Below are 21102 nucleotides of genomic sequence, written 5' to 3' on the forward strand. Positions count from 1 at the left end.
TCTCTGCAGCTACTATGCTCAGAATAACTCTGATGGTAGTCATATTTACAACTGGAGAGAAGATCTCTGTGAAATCAATTCCTTGTTTCTGCTGAAACCCTTTCACCACAAGTCTCGCCTTGTATCTTCTTCTACCGTCAGATTCTTCCTTTAGCCTATAGACCCACCTATTCTGTAATGCCTTCTTTCCTTCTGGCAATTTAGTTAAAGACCATGTCTTATTCTTCTGAAGGGATGTCATCTCATCTTTCATCGCTAGCTCCCACTCAATAGTGTCATTCCCCTGTGTAGCCTCATTGAAACATTCTGGCTCACCAGCATCAGTTAACAACAAATAATGCAATGAAGGGGAATACCTATCTGGTGGTACTGAAATTCTGCTAGATTTTCTTGGAGGAGTTGATGGTTCTGGTTCTGACTCAACCTCTACGCCTGTACTCTGGTTTCTGTTGGCTACATCACTTTCTGAGATTTCTTCAAGTGTTGCTTTCTCAGAAATTTCTGACAGTTTACCTGCACATGTAGATTCTGCAGAAAATTTGTCCTTATAAAATAAGTTCTCATTAAAAGTAACATTTCTGCTTCTGATAACTTTCTTGGTTTGGTCATCCCAAAACCTGTAGCCATACATGTCAGATCCATAACCAATAAAATAACACTTCCTTGCCTTCGGATCCAATTTATCTCTACTATTAGAGTCTGTCAGTATATATGAAACACAACCAAAAATTCTCAAATGTGAAAGTTTTACCTCCTTTCCAGACCATACTTCTTCAGGCAACTGATAATTCAAAGGAACTGATGGTCCTCTATTGATGAGATATGCTGCTGTGTTTATTGCTTCTGCCCAAAATGCTTTAGGCAAGCCAGATTGGATCCGCATACACCTTGCTTTCTCATTCAAGGTTCTATTCATCCTTTCTGCAACACCGTTTTGCTCAGGTGTTCCTGGTATTGTCTTGATCATTCTGATCCCATGTTCTGAACAGAAGTCTTTAAACTCCTGACTATCATACTCCCCACCATTGTCAGATTTTAGACTTTTAACCTTTAGACCTGTCTGATTTTCAACTTCTGTTTTCCACCTTTTAAACATAGAAAACACATCAGATTTATTTTTAAGAAAATAAACCCATACCTTTCTGGTAGAGTCGTCGATAAAGGTGACATAATAGCGTGAGTTTCCAACAGATTTCACTGGGGCTGGCCCCCAAACATCTGTGTGCACCAATTCTAGCTTTTCAGCTTTCAGAGTCTTCCCTGCCCTTGAGAAACTGACCTTTTTCTGCTTTCCAAGGATACAATGTTCACAAGCACCAACATCAACATGCTTGAGGCTTGATAGCTTACCCTTTGCCGCCATAAGCTTCATTCCTTTTTCACTCATATGTCCAAGTCTTTGATGCCACATGGTTGAATTATTGACAGCCTCAGTAACTGCTATCATATCCTCATCTGCAATCATGTAAAGAGATCCTCGCTTCTTTCCACGAGCCACAATGAGATTGCCTTTTGTTACCTTCCAAGCTCCATCTCCAAAAGTGGTGTGATGTCCCTCATCATCCAACTGCCCTGTAGATATTAAATTTCTCTTTAAGGCAGGAATATGTCTGACATTGTGCAATGTCCATAGGGATCCACTGGAGGTTTTGATGTTGATATCACCTCTTCCGACAATGTCAAGAGATTTTCCATCTGCAAGGTAAACTTTTCCAAATCTTCCAGAAACATAGTTAGACAATAAATCTTTAGAGGGAGTAGTGTGGAACGACGCACCTGAGTCCATGATCCATGAATCAACAGGACTATCCAAACTGCAAATTAATGCATCATCAAGTTCATCAGTTGCTGCATTTGCGGATTCATCATCATCGCGCTTCTTGTTTTTGTGCGACTTGTTCTTCTTTGGTGCCTTGCACTGATTTCTAAAGTGACCTCTCTTGTCACAATTCCAACAAGTAACGTCACTTTGAAATTTTCTCTGACCTTTCCCTCTTGACTTTGATTTGCCTCAACCATTCTGACCCTTCTGGGTAGTCTTTCCCCTGCCTTCAGTATTCAATGCTGAATTGGAAACATGACTAGAAGATTCTCCTGAATCTCTCTTGCGAACATCTTCGCTCAAGATCAAGTCACGGATGTCACTAAGCTTTAATGTGTTCTCCCTTGTAGAACTACTAACTGTAGTAACAGTTGCAGCCCAACTATCCGGTAGTGATGACAATAGAATCAATGCCTTCACCTCATCCTCAAATTTAATCTGAACAGATTCCAATTGGGCAAGAATAGTATTAAACTCATTAATATGATCAGTTACAGAGATACCTTCTCCCATCTTGAGGTTGAACAACCGGCGCATCAAGTATACTTTGTTGGCTGCTGACGACTTCTCGTACATATCTGATAATGCCTTCATTAAGCCTGCAGTAGTCTTCTCGTTCACGATGTTGAACGCGACGTTCTTGGCTAATGTCAATCTGATCACGCCAAGAGCCTGTCGATCTAGCAAGTTCCATTCTTCTTGCTTCATGTCTTCTGGCTTAACCCCTGATAAGGGCTGATACAGCTTCTTCTGATATAGATAATCCTCTATCTGCATCTTCCAAAAGCTGAAATCTCTGCCATCGAACTTCTCGATCTTCACCTTCCCCTCTTCTAATGCCATTGCTCCCACTGCCTCCTCTAAACTGAGAAGACTCCCACTAATTCCTTTAAACTAAGGAAATCCCGTGGAGTAACCAAAAGCTCTTGATACCAGTTGTTAGTATAGAGCAATAAAAGAAGAGAAAGAAATAAAGGGAAGAAAAAAAAAGACACACAGTTTAACGTGGTTCAGCACACAATGTATGTGTCTACGTCCACGGCTACACTAGGAGAACTTTTTATTACTTGCACATAAAAGCTTACAAGGTGTCTCTATATATAACACTAGTGAGACACAAGTTTTTACAAACCAAGCGATGTGGGACTAAGCCCACACAGGTTTTACAGACCAACCGATGTGGGACAAAGGAACTAAGACCACAAACTCTAACAATAATTACATAATAGGACTAGAGAAAAAGGACTTGTTTAGATAAATAACTTAATTAATTGAGATCTTATGAAATAAGTACTTATGTATAAGTTACTTTTAAAAATAAATGAGAAATAAGGTTAAATTGGTTTTATAAGTTATAAGCTATATTAAAAAACAAACACAATATTTCTTAAATAATGGGTTCTAAAACAAAAATCCTTCAATATTAGAAGGACTTGTATAAAAAAATTAATATGATTTTGTAGAGACCCAAGCAATAACATGAAATAAAAGACTAATTAATGAAACAGTTTTTAAAGGTTGTAAAATGAAAATCTTTCAATATTAGAACTAAGCGAGACTCCAAATACTACTAAGTATGCTTTCAATGTCATGTTATGGCTGCCAGCAAAGCTCATCTCCAATAGAAGATCAAATTTTATGATCTTAATTAAATTTTTTATGGATCTTGCAATGCTTCATTACTATGAAGATTTTTTTAATTTTTCGCTCTAACAAAATATCAAACTTTGTGATTTTAAATCACTTTTTTTGTAGATCTCACAATGAAGTCACCTTCTAATATTAGGGGTATAAGCGGATGCAAGTTATTCGTGAATTCGAATTGACCCAAACCAACCCAAACAATTTGGGTTTGATAATTTTTGTGTTTGGGTTAGACCCGAAATGAATTAATCAAATTCGTTGAGTTTTGAGTTGTGTCACATGTTTTAATATCTAAACCCACCCGGTTCGTTGACCCATTAATTTGTTTTAAATTATTATTATTAATATATAATATATATTTTTAAATTTTTTAAAAATTAAATACTATTGATTGTTGATTACATAGACTTATGGACTTGCATTGAGGAAGCATCAACACATCCTTAACCTTTAGGATCAAAGTGACAAAGATTTTATTGATTAAAGTCACTTCAAATGGGCTTCTAAAAATATTTTGGATCTATTTTCAAAGAGTAAGCCTCATAATGCCTTATGGGTTTTGGTAGACAAAAGTGTTTGAAACCCATCCTTACCATGCTTATTGAAACTCCTTATCTCATGTATGGTATGCTTAATTTCCCATCCCCCGTGGATAGATAGATAGATAGATAGGAGTCACTAGAGTGGAGTGGAGCATGGTAGCATAAAAAAAATTTCTTTTTAATAAAAAATCTAACAAGAAATAATTGTGTCTTATTCATTTAATAAAAAAATTTAATTTATAAAAATATTGCATTTTAAAAAAGGAATAGACAAAATTAAATATTTTGACTTGTTGACCCAACCCAACCCAAATCGTTTAACAAGGGGTACGTTTGGATTGAGTTTCATTTTTTTGTTCCTTAGAAAACCGACCTAAATAAAGTCGTTCAAATTTAATTGGATTAGGTCATGACTTTGACCAAACTCAATCCAAATCGACCCACTTACACCCCTATCTAATACTTATTTACAGTTTTTTGGAAAGAAACATTAAATTGAAAACATGTGCAAATCTTGTTTGTTATTATAGAAGAACAAATCTCCACGATGGAGATCAACTCTCTTGCTCGAGTAACACATCTTAGCAAAATCAAAACTTGCATGAAAGATCAAATTATAAGAACACCTATTGAAGATATTCATAGGTGTCAAAAAATATAAGCGAGATTTGATATTAAATATTCTTGTTCAACATGAAGTGTCCCACTAATTTCCTATTATTTTTCAAAATTGTGTATTAATTCTTTAAGGTGTATTCTTAATTTTGTTAGTAGACATTTCTCAAAAATGTGTATTAATATTTTGTGATCCACCTACTCCCTCTATTTTTAATTATAAGATTATTTTTAAAAATTTGTTTGTCTCTTTTTATAATATATTTTTTCTAATTTCTTAATGCATTAATTATTTTTTTCGTACATATCCTTACTTAGTTATTCTCTTTTCAAACATTAATGAGAAATAATTAAGTGGATAGAAAGATAAAAAAATATAATTTTAGAATGATAGTACAATTAATTGATAAATTTAATGTGATTAACTAAATTAACTAATTTTGTTAAGAGACTTGAATTTGTTGAAAGAGTCTAATTAGGGACGGAAAGAGTATTTTTTTTTTATCTTAAGCCTTTAGTTCATTAAGAGAAACAGATCTTACCTAATCCAAAGGTTAATCGAGAAATAAATAAAATTTGACTAAGAATTATTTTTGATAAAAATTAAACTTGAATACTACTCAAATAATTCAACCTTAATTGATGTATAAGTACTGATAAGAATAATTCAATAAATTTCTATCAGAAAACACCTATTAGCCACAACAACAAAAAATGTGACCCACTTTAAGTACTTCCTCTTGGAGACTTCTCAGCTGTTTCCTTTTAATGTGAAACTTCTTGGTCGAAAATTGAATTTGCCACGATCATAAAAAACATTCAAAATATTTTTCATAGCTTCTATGTAGTGATTAAGTCTTATGATTCAAAAGTCTTCTATTGAGTCGTGTAATTGACCAAAAGATAATGTTAATTACATCGTCATGAAGAAATTCAAATCAGTTGAAGACATTACATGGATGGAATTTATTCCTTTCTCTCACTTTTTCTCATTCCCATTGTCAATTCAATCAAACATTCTTCAAAGGCTAAGAAATTATATGGAGCTATCTAGAATCGGAAAGAAAGTGACAGATAGATGAATGAAGCGCAAATAATGCATAAATTTTGATTATACACATATATGACCGTGTGTTTTAATTTTTACAAGTTGAAAGTTCTAATTCTTGTCTTTTGAGATGAAATAGATGTTAAGTTTTTTTTTAAAATAATTTATAGCTTATTGTATTCCCATCTAACTTTTCCTAGAGAATAACTTAAACTGGGATTGAAGTTATTTTTTTTAATCAGCAAAATAAACATATATATTAGTAAATGGTACCAGAGGATTGAAGTTAAATTCTAATGTCATTTAATTGGCAGGTAAATCATTTTGGTTAACAAGCCTAGCGAGCAAAAATACTTGTAATTTATGTTTTTTAAGTTTAGAGGTTTTTATTTTCTTAGATTAACATAGTGTCCACTCTCCTTAAATTTTTATTATATAAAAAATTAATTCAATTCTAGTGATAGGTTTAATCCACGATCACTTATGTGCTCACCCTACCTTGCTAGTATTTAATCCAAGATCACTCCAAACATGATAGGTTTAGAACCTGTTGTATAGCGGAACAGGACACGTCAATACATATAACAGTAGTACTTGACAATTGACAGGGTAGTTGTGAATATTGAGCCAAAATGTTCCCACTTCGTAACCTTATATATTAAGCATCATATGTTTTTTTAAGTCATTGAGCATCATATTCAGTCAAGATATAATTAATAAAAGCATATTCATAATGTCTTTCTAAAAGGAGACATAAAATTGATTTTGTGGTGAAAAAAAAATCGTAGGATCAAATTTTAATAAATTAATAATTAATATTTATTAATAAAAAAAAAGTATATCTAGACCACTATGAGATCCTCTGAGGCTGATTAGAGAAGTCTAACCTCTCTTACATGTGAACCCAAATTGGATGTAATTTCGATGTCACGATCTTCAGAAACCTGTTCACACTCCTTTTTCTATTTACTGTGATATCTTTTTTATCATTCATATAGGGAAGAACCCATCATTTCATGACTGTATTAAATATTTAGAGGTTGATTAAATTGCTCCAAACTGCAACAAGGACTTCTTCATTACTTTCCCATCTTTTCATCCTTGCATATGGCTAACTTTTTCACTAAAGCTTTACACCCTTTTATGTTCCATACAATTTTCTTAGAATAAATTTTTCAATGAACCTTTAGAAGAGAATGAAATAAGAATAAAAAATAAATTAAACCTCTCTTTTAAAATAAAATCAACTTGTACACTTAATTTTTACAAAAATTCTCTGATCTAACTTCTCTAAAAACTTGTACAAGTTAACTTTAAATTATAAAAGAAACTCAATTAAACTCAATTTATTTTCTTTTATTTTTCTTTTTAATCTTTATGAAAAAAAATTATCCAGTATCTATATATGTCCAAATTAAGTCTACTAATTGACATGTATGCCTTAACTTGCGAGTCATGATTAATTTCACCTGATGAGCAGCACAAGAGTCATGCAACATCTCAAAGTTCACACGTGGAAGTGCAGGGTTGTTAGAGTATTATAATTAGATGTTAATTAGGTTTGTACAGTTATGATGACCTGTTGATTAATTAGACTCTTAGATGTCAAATTCTACCTTCTAGTACATATTAAGGTGTAACTCATTCATTAGACAACAACCAATGAGAATAATCTTTCTCTCATATCAGAGTTCTTTCAATCTCTGTCTCAACGAACTTTGATACTGAAATTATATGAGATAGTAACATATTAATCTTAACATTGTGATTAATTTTATAAATTTATTTCAAATACTTTATAAGTAGTACAAGATCAGACGAACATGGTGCAGATTTTAATATCATTTTTTTCTCAGGCAGGATAAGATTCCATCCCTAAAACTAGAATGACAGATCAATTGTATTATTAGTTTAAAGGTGTGTGGATTGAGAAAAAACTTATACAATTTATTGCCAAAATTTTGCATCAATTTGAATATTATGATTTTATGTTAAAGGAACATTTCTTTAAAAATAGATAATAAAGAGGTTCACTTGGATACTCCTAGCTTGCAAGAGAGTAAAGTACCAAGGTACAAACTTTACTTTAGAAGTCATGAAATCACGCTAAAAAGTTAACAAACTCATAATTGAAAAGTTACTAATTCAATTTAACTCATATGATGATTATGTAACTTCTATTTAAAAGAGTCTAACTTTTTCAAATGATTACTTAACTTATTAAATAAATTAAGTCTTAAATGCAGCTTCGTTCAATATAAAATTGTTATAATTAAGCCTTCAACTGTACGACAAATTGCACGTGCATGATATTTGACCCGTACATTCTGCTTCCTTTTGTTTTTATTAAGGCTTTTATTATTTGTATGATATTTTTATATTATTTTTCTTCTCTCGTCCTTGTCATGAATATTATTTTATCACATTTTCCCCTTATCATTCTACCACTTTTTATCATAAAATAACGGTACAAATACACTTTTTCTTTTACTAATAGTTTTAATTTTGTTTCCTTTTCCTATCATCGAACTTAATATAATGTTGTTTGTTTTTATTCTCCCCTTTAATTTCTACATGCTTTGTGTGAACAACTAGAATAAGAAAATAAGGATGCACTAACAGACAAAAGGCATATTCTGACTAGGCTAACATAATAAGTGAAACAATAAAACATTTTGAAATAATTTAAATTCAATGGAAAAGATTGGAAAATTTAATTAAGTCCAAAAAGACTCTCTCTTAAGAGGCTCATGAGGGTCTTGGAATATATTGGAAGATGAGGAGGAAGATGAAGGAAAGTTAAGAAACTGAGGAAGCATTTCATAGTTGTTGTTTACAGATAGGAGCATTGATTTGTCATCTTGGTCTACTAATTGTGTGGCTAAGGTAGGCTCTTGCTGCTGCATCTGGATACATAGAATCTCTGCCTGAGCCACTGCAAGCTGCATTTGCAATTGTGAAACTTGGCTTTGTAGGTATGATATGGCTCCAACAGATCCATACACTGGGTCTCTCACTCTTGCATTTGCCTCATAAACTAAACTGCTCACAGCATCTGCTCTTTGATGAATTGGAAGCTCCTGCACATGCACAAGAGTAACTTGTTTAATGAATCCTATTACATGTCACTACAAGAAAAATAACATATACCTACAATCATGATTTAGTGTAGGTAAAACTTAAAATAACTTGATACACACATTTCAACTGTCTTTATTTAAATAATAATTTCTTGCAATACACATATGTATCTAGAAAATTAGTTGTAAATTAAGAAGATTAAAGAGAAAGAAGGGTTAATTTTATAGCCGAAGGTCTTAGTTACGATGGTAACCACGAAAAGAAAGAGAGAAAAAAGGGTAGGGAAGTTAGAGATACCTGCAGCATTTTGCTGATATTGCTAGCACCAAACACCTTATGCACAATGGCAAACTTGCGAGGGTCATCAGAAGGAAAGTAAGGAGCAAAGATACATTCCTTGGAGCAACGACGTCTCAACAACTTGCAAGAAGCACAAGGTGAGGTACCCCCCATTTGGAAGATAGAATTAATAGTGACAAAGCAACGAAAAAGAGATTATACTTTTGTTGTCTTTTGATGTGTGTAATGAAGAGGAAGAAAACTAAGCCGCGTCACAATCTCAAGCATGGGGTTTAAGAGAATGAGTCTATCATTTCTTATTTATAATGGCCATTGAGATTTGAAGTTGCTTGCCTAATGTAGAATAGCTAGATGCACATGTCCTTCTTGTAAAATATGAATTGGTAATTATTAAATTAATATTGTGCTGATGTACAAAGAAGAAATTAAGTTAATTAGAAACCACTTCTCGTGTCAATCATATATAATATATGTGGTACTTCATATGTGTAAATTACAAGTTTAGCCAAAGATATTTGCGGCATTATAATATACTAAGGGACCAATGAAGTCAAAGATTGAAGGGCAAGTTAGGGAAAGTGATGAAACAAAACATGTAGAGCTTTAAATATAAGTAGTAGGCGGTGGTCAAACACCGCAAAGGCGCGTGATAGGTTGGCAACACACGCAGTTGTGTAGTTTTTACGTCCAAATTTGACTCTTCAATTTTATATGTATGTAACGTATTTTATACATGAACATGTAACTCAAACTCACCTTTACACTCAAATAGGGCAAGCTCTAAATAATATACTACAGCTGTTAATCTTGGATAGAGAGCATGAACATGAACAGTAGTTCACTTGTATAGGACGTTTTGTGTTGTGAGTTAATTGTTGGAATCATAATTTGGACTAGACCTGTGGAAAGAAGGGTTCAACGTGAATGTTTGTTGGCTCAGGCTTTCACATGCAAAACCCTTTTCAATTCCCTTTTCTCTTTCTCTATCTCTCTACTTGCCTGTGTAAGTTGAACGCGGAAATTATTTATTCAAGCAATGAGAAACCTGATGATATACTTACAAGACATTTAATTCTTGATGAATAAATCTAACTCAATTGGTTAAATAGAATATATAAAGTATTATAAATTTTTTAGTACTTATTTTTATTTTTAAGAATAAAAAAAATTTAATCTTGAGACTTAGTTTAGTTTCAGAAATGAGTAATAGTATTGTGCAAACATTTTTTTCGCAAATTGTTACAAATTATCTAGTAACAATCAGCCAAGGAAAAAAAGAATAAGGTAAAATGGTTAAAGTAAATAGGGAAGTGGTATAACAAGGAAGGGAAAAAAATAGAGAAAAAGTCTTTCCGTATCAATCACGCCAATTATAGCATGTTTTGTTTCCCTTTTTTTTAATCATTTGTTTTGTCAAAAAAAAAAAAGAGCATTTGTTTTGTGTCCTCGTGGTCTAGATTACATAAAGCACAAAAAAGTCTCCTACATATTGAGAATACTTTTCTTCTTATATATTCCAATCCTATTTGGTAATTTGTCCAGCGACAAATGCTAAGAAAAACCAACACCTTTAATGGAGTTATGCATCTACAAAAGGCATAGGAAAAATTCTCACGAAGGTCACAGGAAACATCTTATGGAACAAAGAGTATGTAGTTTTTACTGAAAAATCCAAGAACTATATATCCATCTTCCATACACATTTGTGATATCCTTCTCTGCTTAAAGAATTTGAGGAAAGTAAATTAGACAATTCAGTAAAGATTTTCTCCTTCCACATGAAAAAAATTTCCTTCTCCACGTACCTTTATCTCCATTCTCATTCACCATTAACTCACTCTCCCATGTATGCTATATCTAAGATCCTTAGATATGAAAAACAATAAAGGGAATGACCCTTTCAAATATACGTTTCCAATCTTATGCTAGAATTTTACTTGGTTCCAAATTATATATTTATCTTTCTAGCTAAAGCTGAAGAGAACTAGTCACAGGGCATTCTCGCATTGGAAAGTAAGTTATCGTTCAGGCCCCTTGTATTGCAGAGCCATATTGAAACGACAAGATGTCATACCACATAACTTCTTAGTCAATCGACATTATCTTCATCCTCGTGTAGGTATAAGAGACTAAAATTAAATAACTGTAGATTTATTATACTTATACAAGTAATAAAAAATTAAATTATAGTATCCATCAGGATTATGGTTAATTTAACTTTATTCAATCAGTTAATTACTCTTTTGATTCAAAAAATAATAGAGCATGGTTGATTTTAGGTTTTTAAATTTTTATTGTAATGAAAAAGAAACAAACACAAATGAACAATTATAAAAAAAATTAAATATAAAAAATGGGTAGGTATACAAATCCCTTTAATTCTTCCCTAATGTAATGTTTTCTCTTCTAAATCCTTTTTTTATTTTGTGATTGACATCTGATTATTCTATAATATATAGCTTATCCTCAATTCCTAGTAGGTAAATCCTTTATCCTAATTATGGACCCTAATTCCATAGGCAAACAAAATTAGTCATAAGCATTAGCTTTAGGAAATTATAAATAAATGCATAAAATCTAACTTTATTCCCAGGCTAAAGAATTGTACGATTTTGAATTAGAATAGTTTAAACCAAAATTTCTAAATTACAAATTTATATTACTAAATAATTACCCTAAAGGGTTCTCTTAAAAAAAACCTTAAAGGGTCAGTCACGGGAAGACATTAAGACCAGATTCAAAACCTCAATTCACATAAAATAGAAACAGTCTTCAGAAAGACATTATACACTTTTTTTTTTTTTATGGAGAAACAGATTATACACTTATCATATTTTATCTTGTACAACTTAAGAAGCTTAATGATCGTATTAATTATATTCGGAAAAGGAGTAATGTTATTTACACTAAATTCCTTATAATCTTTTATATAATTTATTTATTTTCTCTATTTCTCTTCATTACTTATCTATTTTATCTCATTTAATTTTTCTCTTTTTTCTTTTCTTTTTTATCTTTCTTTAGTGTAAAATATGTTATAAATGTTTTTAATGAAAAATAAATAAAATATTCGTCCGATAACGTTCAACCATGATCGAGTTAGGCCGTAGAAGTTTTAACATTGAATCATTATAATTAAGAGATTAAGCAAGAAAAGATTCACACATGCACATGGGACTCTAGAAACCTTGACAAAGACATCATTTGTCGGCGGCATATTGATTTTGAGCATTGCTATATGGTACAAAATATTACTGTGCAAATTGCATACGAAAAGACATGGTGGCATATAATTGATTAAATAATAAATTAAAAAAAAAAAAAAAGAAAAGTTTGATGGAAAATATGCCAAAAAGTAATTGATATGTTACATTCGTGCAATTGGATCATCTCGTACCATCTAGTATTTCTCATTTGATTTTTTCCACTAATCGTTTAGTGAATGTATTGCTAATCTCCCAAGTAAAGTTATGTGTTAACTTACATATGTTTAGTTTCACCATAACGTTAAAGCGAAAACCTTTTCCAATACGTATGAATGTCATGATCAAATTCAACACCACAAAATCCAAACCTCTTCGACTCAGTACTACTCATGTTGAGAAATGATTCTTGAGAATGCAATATCATAACTTGAAACAAATGTCTCTTAAGTTAAATTTGATCGTTCACGACAGTGTGAACAGAAAGGGCAGGGGTATACTAATTGCTTCCAAAAGTAAACTGTCTTTAATTGTAGCACATGATATATAAAGCTAAATCATCTTCACGAACAAAGGGAAGAGTTGTATATTCGCGATAGCAGAAACACAATTAATTGTTCCATAGTCGTTGTTGCAAAGTGCAAACCAAAGTGCACATGATATATAAAGCTTAATGATCGTGGCCATGTTGCATTACTCATCTCCTTATCAGTACGTACTTATGACAATATAATTGATAGATGTAAACAACCCATTTGATTAAATTAATTAATATCATTGATCCGACATAGAGCAAGCCCTTATGAATTTTTAAAAAGGAAAAACCCATTTCAAGAGAGGTTGAAATTAAAACTGTACCTAGCTGTGAAACCCTAACACCTATTCCTTTTCTTTGTATTAAATGCTCTCCACATGATTCCTATCTTCAAATCTTCTGTTCCGAGGAGCAAACTCAATATCCTTTGTTTCAGTCAATATTTGCATATGACTTTGTCTTATAGTTCAAGTTTATGTTTTGTTCTTTGGGGTGATTCTTTTATAATTTATGTAGAGATAGGGTGAAATAATAGACACATGATGGGGCCATGTGTGTTGAATTTCTTAATGGTTAATTCTATCACTTACTGCTTTTCAACTTTCAAAACAGCCAAACTCTTGAAAGTTGTGAAAAGGGAATAGAAAGAAAAATAAAACCATATATGAACTGAATATAATCTTTTATTAATGGTTGCGCGCGTAGGTTGATGTTATTAACGAGTAGAAGAAAAACAAACATCTCTCACTATTCTTGAAGAAAAATGTGACATGCAAGCTCCAACGCAGAGCAATTAATGGCCCTCTCTGCCTTGCCTTGGTGATATGGAAGATTCGATTCTTGAAATGAACGTGGTCTTCAAAATCTAGAACAGTGAAAGTGGCAATGAAAGAAGCTAGGTTGGATGCCAAAGTGCTCCAGTCATCTTAATTTGATTTATAGAAGTTCATTTAGTGGAATTATTTGGAAAAACTCAAGTTGCACTATGACTAAAGATAAGATCAATACCTACTACATTGACTACTACATTGACTTGATGTGTGGATAATTAATATAATCTCTATCTTGAATAAATTTAAAACAGATCATAAATTGAGAGATATAAATCTAACTCAATCTTGTAAATTTAAGATAAAAATAATTTTTCATTTATATATTTTATTTTGATCTCATCTGTTATTATGATGAAAGAATAAACTTAAAATTAATCCATACACATCATTTCAAAAGATTATACAAACTCTTTCTTTCAAATAAAATGTATTTATATTTTACTAATACAAACAAAATTCTAACAACAACAACAAAGTCTTATCTCATTAAATGAGATCAATTGCATAAACCACACAATATCATTTGTTACCGTTAAAAATTAAAGTTTAATCATATAATTAATGAAATGTTCTAAAACACTCTTATTATCTATCCAAATTCCTAATTGGTCTTTCTTATGAATTTCTAAAGTTGATAATGCTGGGAGTCCTTTTCATCACCTAGAAAGCCTTTAGCTCCGGTAAATGTCAAGATTTGCGTTTGATTCCAGAGACAATAAAATCCATCCGTATTCATAGCTAGCCTTACCATAAAATCGTTAGAGTTGATGATTTTTTCTAAATTCATATGTACATGGGTGAGTCTTGTCCAAATCTAAACTTTTATGTTCCAAAGAGTGTGGAGAACCACGAAAAAGTCTTTTAAGAGTGTGTTTTTTTTTTTGGTGAGTTCTTTTAAGAGTTCATTTTATATTAAAATAAATATGTAATTAAAAAAAGGTACGTTTTTTTTTTAAAAAAATCAAATAAAGAAAAAAATCATAATGCAATTTAAAGTTTTATCAAATAAAAATGTTAAACATTTTTTTATCAAAGCCATGTAAATCTGACCTGAGTTTAGACACAGCTGGGAAATTGGAGACATTAGAAGTATGAGGTTTGACAAATAAAGCAAGACAGAAAATTTGCTAGCTGTGACACTGAGTGGCAAACTGGCCTCAAAATTGAAATTCATATATCTGCATGAGCAAATGGAGTTCAGTTCCCAATATGATCATCGTCAATTTTCAGCATGCTTGTTTGATATGACCAACTCTACGCAAAGCATATGTTTGCAAATTATAATAATTACGAAGCACATGATCATGATCTGTTGCCTGCAGGGCCGCCTCAATTTTTATTTTGAATAATTATCGACTTCCACCCCATTTTGAATAGATTTAGATGATAAGAAAAGTAAAATAAGAAAAAAGAAAAAAAAAGAAATGAGCAAATCGATAATGAATTGTTAACGGCTAAAAAGCCTCCAATGAGTGTAATATTAGAATACGACTGTGAAATTCATGGTGTACATTTTTAACATAACTATTGTTCAAATATACGCGGGTCCTTAAAAACTTCCACCAAAAAACTAGTTGCATATAAAAATTTTGGATTGTGACTTGTGAGAGGATTATATATATATATTATGGTGAAATTATATGCAAAAATATAAAATTTCAGCAACATGTTTAAATATGATGTTCATGGACGGGGGGCGGGGGTGTCAAAACTTTGAAAACTCTACTCAATTCTTTTATTGTTTTCTTTTTTAAAATTAGACATGCAAGCCACGTGAAATATGGCATGGAATAATGTCGGATACAAATTAATGGCACTCACACCTGTTTAGACTTCCATGATAATCAGAATCAGGCAATGATATATTTATAACGATAACTTTTTTTGCAAATTCTTTTTACATAAGTTAGTAAATCAAGCAAATTAAATATTTAGTATATTACTGTACGATATTAATTAATTCATTAAGTAATAAGAAAACATTATCTTGCTTAAAAATAAAGACTCGAATTTATTATTTTTACTTTTGGGCGACAAAGGAGCGGAGACCCAAAGGACTTTAAAAACCACGAGGAAATCCAGTGAAACTTATGCTAAAACAACGGTTAAAATAAAGGGCTTAACATAATCATAAACTAAAAAACTATCAACTAATGACATTTCATGATCGGCCAATTTATCAGCGACTTGGTAGCTTCAATTCCCTTTTTGTATGCATCCATTGGAAGACACCACCAAGCCCAGTAAAAGAATGGATACTCTGGGCAAGGGGAAAGCAATAGTGAAAACTTAATTAGGTCACGTTGGGGATGACTGTGAGTTTCTGATTTTTTGTTTTAAAATATAATTTTAAAACAGTAACATGTTCACGTAAAATGGGACCAAGTTGACTTTTTACTTGTTTTCAAAACAGTTTTTATTCTATTTCAAAAACAATGAAAATAGGTTAGTGGATTTGTGTTTATCGTTTTATCCTAACTCATCTCTTGGTCTCTCACACTCACCATCACCCCTCCCCGATGGAGGCAAAGACTGTTGTTGCGGCTGTAAGTCGTCGGTAAGTTCGTCTCTCTCCTTCTCTCCCACCAGCACTACCACCATCTCTTGTTTGTCTCTCTCCCTCACCAGATCCGATCGCCTAAACCACCACTGCACCAACACCAACCTCCGCTTCACCAGATTCGGTCACCTCAACTACCACCAACCTCCCCTTCATTAGATTTGGTTACCCAAACCACCACCAACCTCCCCTTCACCAGATTCGGTCGCCTAAACCACCACCAACCTCCATAAGCCAAAGGGCTTTATTGCATCATTTTGGGAGTGGTCGTCATTGCCACAACTCTTATGCAAATTTTGTTTAAGGGAATTTTCGTGAATTCTTGGTAGAAGATAAATGCATGGAGTATAAGTGTGAGGTGAAGTCCTGTATCGGTAGAAATGAAAAAATTGAGTACATATAAGTAAAGAAAAAACCCGTAAACCTAAGTCTTAAAGTTTTGGATTAAAATGTGATATTAAAGTTCACTTATATGATTGTTCATGACCCATTGATGAAAATTTTCTTAGTATTTAACCCACTTGATTGTCCAACAATTAGTATTAGAGTCGAAATTCGACTTGATGACCGACTCATACGAGTAAAATGAAGACAATAAATTCATGGACTTGAAGATGCATTATATCGAAAGTCTATCCGACGAGTGAGTTCATGCATGGGATCAGATAGCGAGTCCCGCACGTGTTGCAATATTACAAGGTATTAGAGCATGTTGGCCTTGAGATAGTCACAATTAAGTTCTAAGAATCATTATAGAATACTTGTAGATAAAAATGGATTTCGTTTTAGGGTAGACATGTGAAAGAAACTTACACTTGAGGGGAAAGATTGTTGAAATACAATTGTGAGGTAAAATCCTACAAAGGTAGGAATAAGAAAGTTAAACATCACATAAATAAAAGAAAAACTCATAAACTTAAACTTTAAAATTTTGAGTAAAAGTGTGATATCAAAATTCACTTATACAGTTACTAAGGTCCATTAATGAAAATCCCTCAATTGCCCATCAAGTAGAAACTACTTTGAAAGGCATTCATTATTACATACTTTCCTTTGTTTTGAATTATATGTTGGGGTGGGGCTGAATGCATTGCTTTTTGTTTCTAGTCGGTAAAGCTTATTTTCCTGGCCTGTATAGTGCTAAGTTTTTACCTCTATGCACTGAAATTCAAGAACTAGAAATTTCTTTTTTATTTTGCAACATAATTTTAAAATTAAAGTTGAAAATTAACAACTCAATACTAAAATTGATTTTGATTTTATAAAATTTTAAAACTACAAACAATAAATCACCTCAAACGGGACCTTAATAAAATTACCTATTTAAACAATACTAATAATAACATTTTTAATTTTTACTATGATATTTTGAATAATAATAATAGTTTGTTTAAAAACTTAAACTTACTAATCCACATATAAGATAAACTCATTAGGTTATTTAGAAGTATTTTGAAATCTCATTTAATAGATTTTATTATAAAATAAACTTTTCATTTTTCAACAACATGAAACTTTCAGAAAGGTTAAATCAAGTCTTAAAACAGGCCGACATCAAGTAATCAAACTAGTCTCAAACCTTTGATTCATAATGTAGGTTAGGCTCATACCTTATAAAATCTAGCCTAGCACAACCACTTCCCACCATTGATCGATTATTACTAAAAGCTCGTTAAATTATTTGAATAAATTACCGGACAAGGGGTCAGGAATGGGCCCCCATTTTATATATATATATATATATATATATATATATATATATATATATATATATATATATATAGCATCAGTACATTGAAAGAAAGATTTTAAAAAGAATTCAATTGGAATAAGAATCAATTTCTTATTCTATTTGATTCTCTTGATTTTATATAAATATAGATATAATTCAAATCTTTGTTTGATTGGAAGAGTATTTTCCATTTTTATATTATAAAACTTCTCATGATGTTTAAAGAAATTACACACTCTCTTCTCATTTTTTAAAGTTAACCGCATCATGATTTCTATATGAATATAGGTATCACCGGTCAAACACACGAGTATACTTGTCAGTTGTTGTCAGAGTGGGGATAGCGTCTGAAACAAAATTTGAAGAGGAGCTTGCAATCTGCACTATCGGCTTCAACTGATCACACACAAAAAAAGTTAGTTTATTAGGTAACAGAAATTCAGATTTGCAATTAAATAGCTGTGCACAAATGGTATATAATCATATGTACTGCGCTACTGCCTTTGTTAACTTGTCAAATATTATATGGCGTAAGCAACTAGCTCTTTCAATGTGTAAAAACTAAAAACACCAGAAACTAATCAAGGTTTAATACTCAAATGGAAAAAAGACTGAAATTTAAAAACTTCACATGCTTAAACAATGAATTAGTTCAATGAAAAGAAGTCACAATTAAATTGATCATTTAACCTCAAATTTGGATGTCGTCCATTTAATTCACTGCTGATCTGTTGGAGACTTTGGTGTTCACGTAACTTTCGTATATTCTGTCTCTTAATTCCGTTTCTGAAAGAAGTGCTTGCTAGACATCGTTTTTCTGTGTAGATTAAGTCCGGTTTTTGCCGCTCTGTTGTTTTCCTTTTTAGATACTCTGCCGTCTGCACCTGAACTGATATGAGGAAACAGCATTAGCAGTGAACTAATGACTACTCATAAAGCACAAAAATGCATCAGTTTCTGAAAAGTATATAAAAATCTAGTTTAAATATCAATGTTCGTGCAACTAGCCACTGAGGAGGGAATGAATAACAAGTGCAATATCCCCTATATACCCATCCAAAGGTGTATGACAAACGGACTACAAATAGGTAAATAACATCAGAGAAACCAAAAATAATGAAACAGTCAACGAAACTTGATTAAATGTACAATTTTTAGCCTCCTTACATGATTAAATTAAATAGAGAAAGAGAAAAATGGAGAGAAATTTGGGGAAAAACTAAAAAGAATAAAAGATATCCTACAAAACAAGGAAACACTCTTAACACAGTTATAAGTAATGTACAAAAGAGAACCTAAATACACACATTTGACATTCCTATTACAAAGCAAATCTCGGGCAAAAGGATGCCTAGGCTTTTTGTCTAACCAAATACAACAGCAAAGAACAGCATAAGCTGCACACTTCTACAGAATTTTTAGTTGAAAATGAGTGATGGACACAGCAATAGGACCAAACAATTTGCTGCTATCATTCTGAATTGCATAATCTGAAAACGATTCGTAATTCAAATCTGCTTTAAATATTGATATATTTCGAAGAACATTAATCGCGTGAATCTTCAATGCAATTAATGGATGAGTGAAGAGATACCAGATCGTGAAGCAACAGATGCCATTGCACAGTTCCTGAGCCTTGTAATCTCACTGATAACAGCCTTCAAGTTTTCTGGAACTGTGTCTCTTCCGTGCTTCAGATCATCATTATTCCCAAGGCACGACAATGCAATTTCACATGCCTAATTGCCAAGCAGATATTAAGCATACAGACACAACTAAACTCTCCTAACGTTAAAGTGATCAAATAAGTTTTTATTTTATCAACAAATGTTAATTGTTAAAATGTTAGTTTTTGTTAGCAGGAGGGATGAAACTTTCAACCTTCCTCTCCTTCTCTTCTCCCTTAACCATCCAATTCAGTGATTGAATAAGTGAATTTTAACTTACAATAGAAGTTTAATTAATTATTTTACCTTTTTATCCTCTTCTCTTTATAACTTAAAGTCCTTATATAGAAGTCTATGCAAATAGAACTTAAATTGCCTAAAGCATCTTCATGAAATCTCAACTATTTACACAACAAACCCTCATGTATGGTTCAATAACAAATACAGAGACAGTTTTATATCATGGATTCAAAACTCTTCTAAGTCTGTTCTCCTAAAATAAATTGCTATGTCTCACATCGCAGATTATAATTTGCACCATATCTCGTACCTTTTCGGCAACGGCGTGAAAACCGTTGTGCACCGCGTTCTCCACAAAACTTAACCATTCCGCAGGCGAAACTTGTAGCCATTGACAACTAGCAGATTTGTGTTCTCTCATAACTAAAGCCTCGTATCTCAACGCCAAACAACTCTTGCAAAAAGGAATTCGAAAACGCAAAAGAGAATAAACATTAGCACGACGCATTTTCATAGCAACTAATTAAATCAGCACATACACGTCGCTGCTATATATATATATAGTTTGATATTTCAATTAGGAAAGTTGAGGTAATAAAATGCACGAGAAATGGAACAAGACAACGTTTTCTGAAGAGAAGATTGTGAAGCTGAGAAGCCGTAAGAGTACCTGTTGATCTCCGACGAGAGAGAAAGCGCGGACGAAAAAATCGAGAACGAGAAGCTTGTCGTGGACGGTTTTTGCGGCGATGGAGCGAATAACGGACAGGGATTCAGATCTGAGGAGGTGCGTCAAGCTGGATCGAACTTCGATCAACGATTTCACGTCCTTGGAGACCAAGAGCGATTCGAGAAATCGGAGGGTAGAGTCGCAGAAACTGCATGTAATGAAATCGAAATGTTATAGATGGATACACAGAGAGAGAGAGAGAGAGAGAGAGAAGACCTTCTGGCTTGGATTAGGGAGCGAAGAAAGGAGAGTTGTTCGTCCACAGAGTGTGACATTGCGCGGGAGGGAGAGGAAATTGGCAATGGCGGTTAAGGAACGTCTTTGAGAACTCCAACTTTGAAATTTTAAGAAGGTCGGGTTTAAATATGAAGAAAAAAAGAACAATAGTGTAAAACTTTTTTTTTATCAAGTAAAATTATTTTACATTTATTATCAGTTATTAAACTTAATTTTGTAATAGACAAAATCTGATTTTCTTTTTTTAAAAAATAAGCCACTAGTGAATGCAAAATTAAAAAGGAGCTACAATACTTTTTAACTTACTTTTTTT

General features: G+C 32.3%; 2 protein-coding genes across 2 annotated transcripts; both read right to left on the reverse strand.

The window, feature by feature from the left end:
• Positions 1 to 8287: 8287 nt before the first annotated feature.
• Positions 8288 to 9332, reverse strand: LOC114396032 (LOB domain-containing protein 12-like). Its single transcript, XM_028357928.1, has 2 exons — positions 9050 to 9332; positions 8288 to 8751 (listed from the first exon to the last, which is right to left on the reverse strand). Exons 1-2 carry the CDS (start codon positions 9203 to 9205, stop codon positions 8389 to 8391), a joined length of 519 nt encoding a protein of 172 aa, XP_028213729.1. The 5' UTR covers positions 9206 to 9332; the 3' UTR covers positions 8288 to 8388.
• Positions 9333 to 18234: 8902 nt separating this feature from the next.
• On the reverse strand, positions 18235 to 20827 carry LOC114396289. The gene is made up of 5 exons (XM_028358189.1): positions 20769 to 20827; positions 20493 to 20700; positions 20133 to 20276; positions 19510 to 19654; positions 18235 to 18311 (listed from the first exon to the last, which is right to left on the reverse strand). The coding sequence occupies exons 1-5, from the start codon at positions 20825 to 20827 to the stop codon at positions 18235 to 18237; spliced, it is 633 nt and encodes a 210-aa protein (XP_028213990.1).
• Between the last annotated feature and the right edge of the window lie 275 nt (positions 20828 to 21102).

The sequence above is a fragment of the Glycine soja genome, chromosome 18 (genome assembly GCF_004193775.1).
Source record: "Glycine soja cultivar W05 chromosome 18, ASM419377v2, whole genome shotgun sequence".
NCBI lineage: Eukaryota > Viridiplantae > Streptophyta > Magnoliopsida > Fabales > Fabaceae > Glycine > Glycine soja.

Excerpts from the sequence above, each read along its gene's own strand:
- LOC114396032 (XM_028357928.1), bottom strand. The coding sequence starts at position 9,205 with ATGGGGGGTACCTCACCTTGTGCTTCTTGCAAGTTGTTGAGACGTCGT. Across the intron at positions 8,752-9,049 it reads ATATCAGCAAAATGCTGCAG|GAGCTTCCAATTCATCAAAG; the intron begins GTATCTCTAACT and ends GTGCATGTGCAG.
- LOC114396289 (XM_028358189.1), bottom strand. The coding sequence starts at position 20,827 with ATGTCACACTCTGTGGACGAACAACTCTCCTTTCTTCGCTCCCTAATC. Across the intron at positions 20,277-20,492 it reads CTCTCGTCGGAGATCAACAG|AGTTGTTTGGCGTTGAGATA; the intron begins GTACTCTTACGG and ends CCTTTTTGCAAG. Across the intron at positions 19,655-20,132 it reads TTCACGCCGTTGCCGAAAAG|GCATGTGAAATTGCATTGTC; the intron begins GTACGAGATATG and ends CTTGGCAATTAG.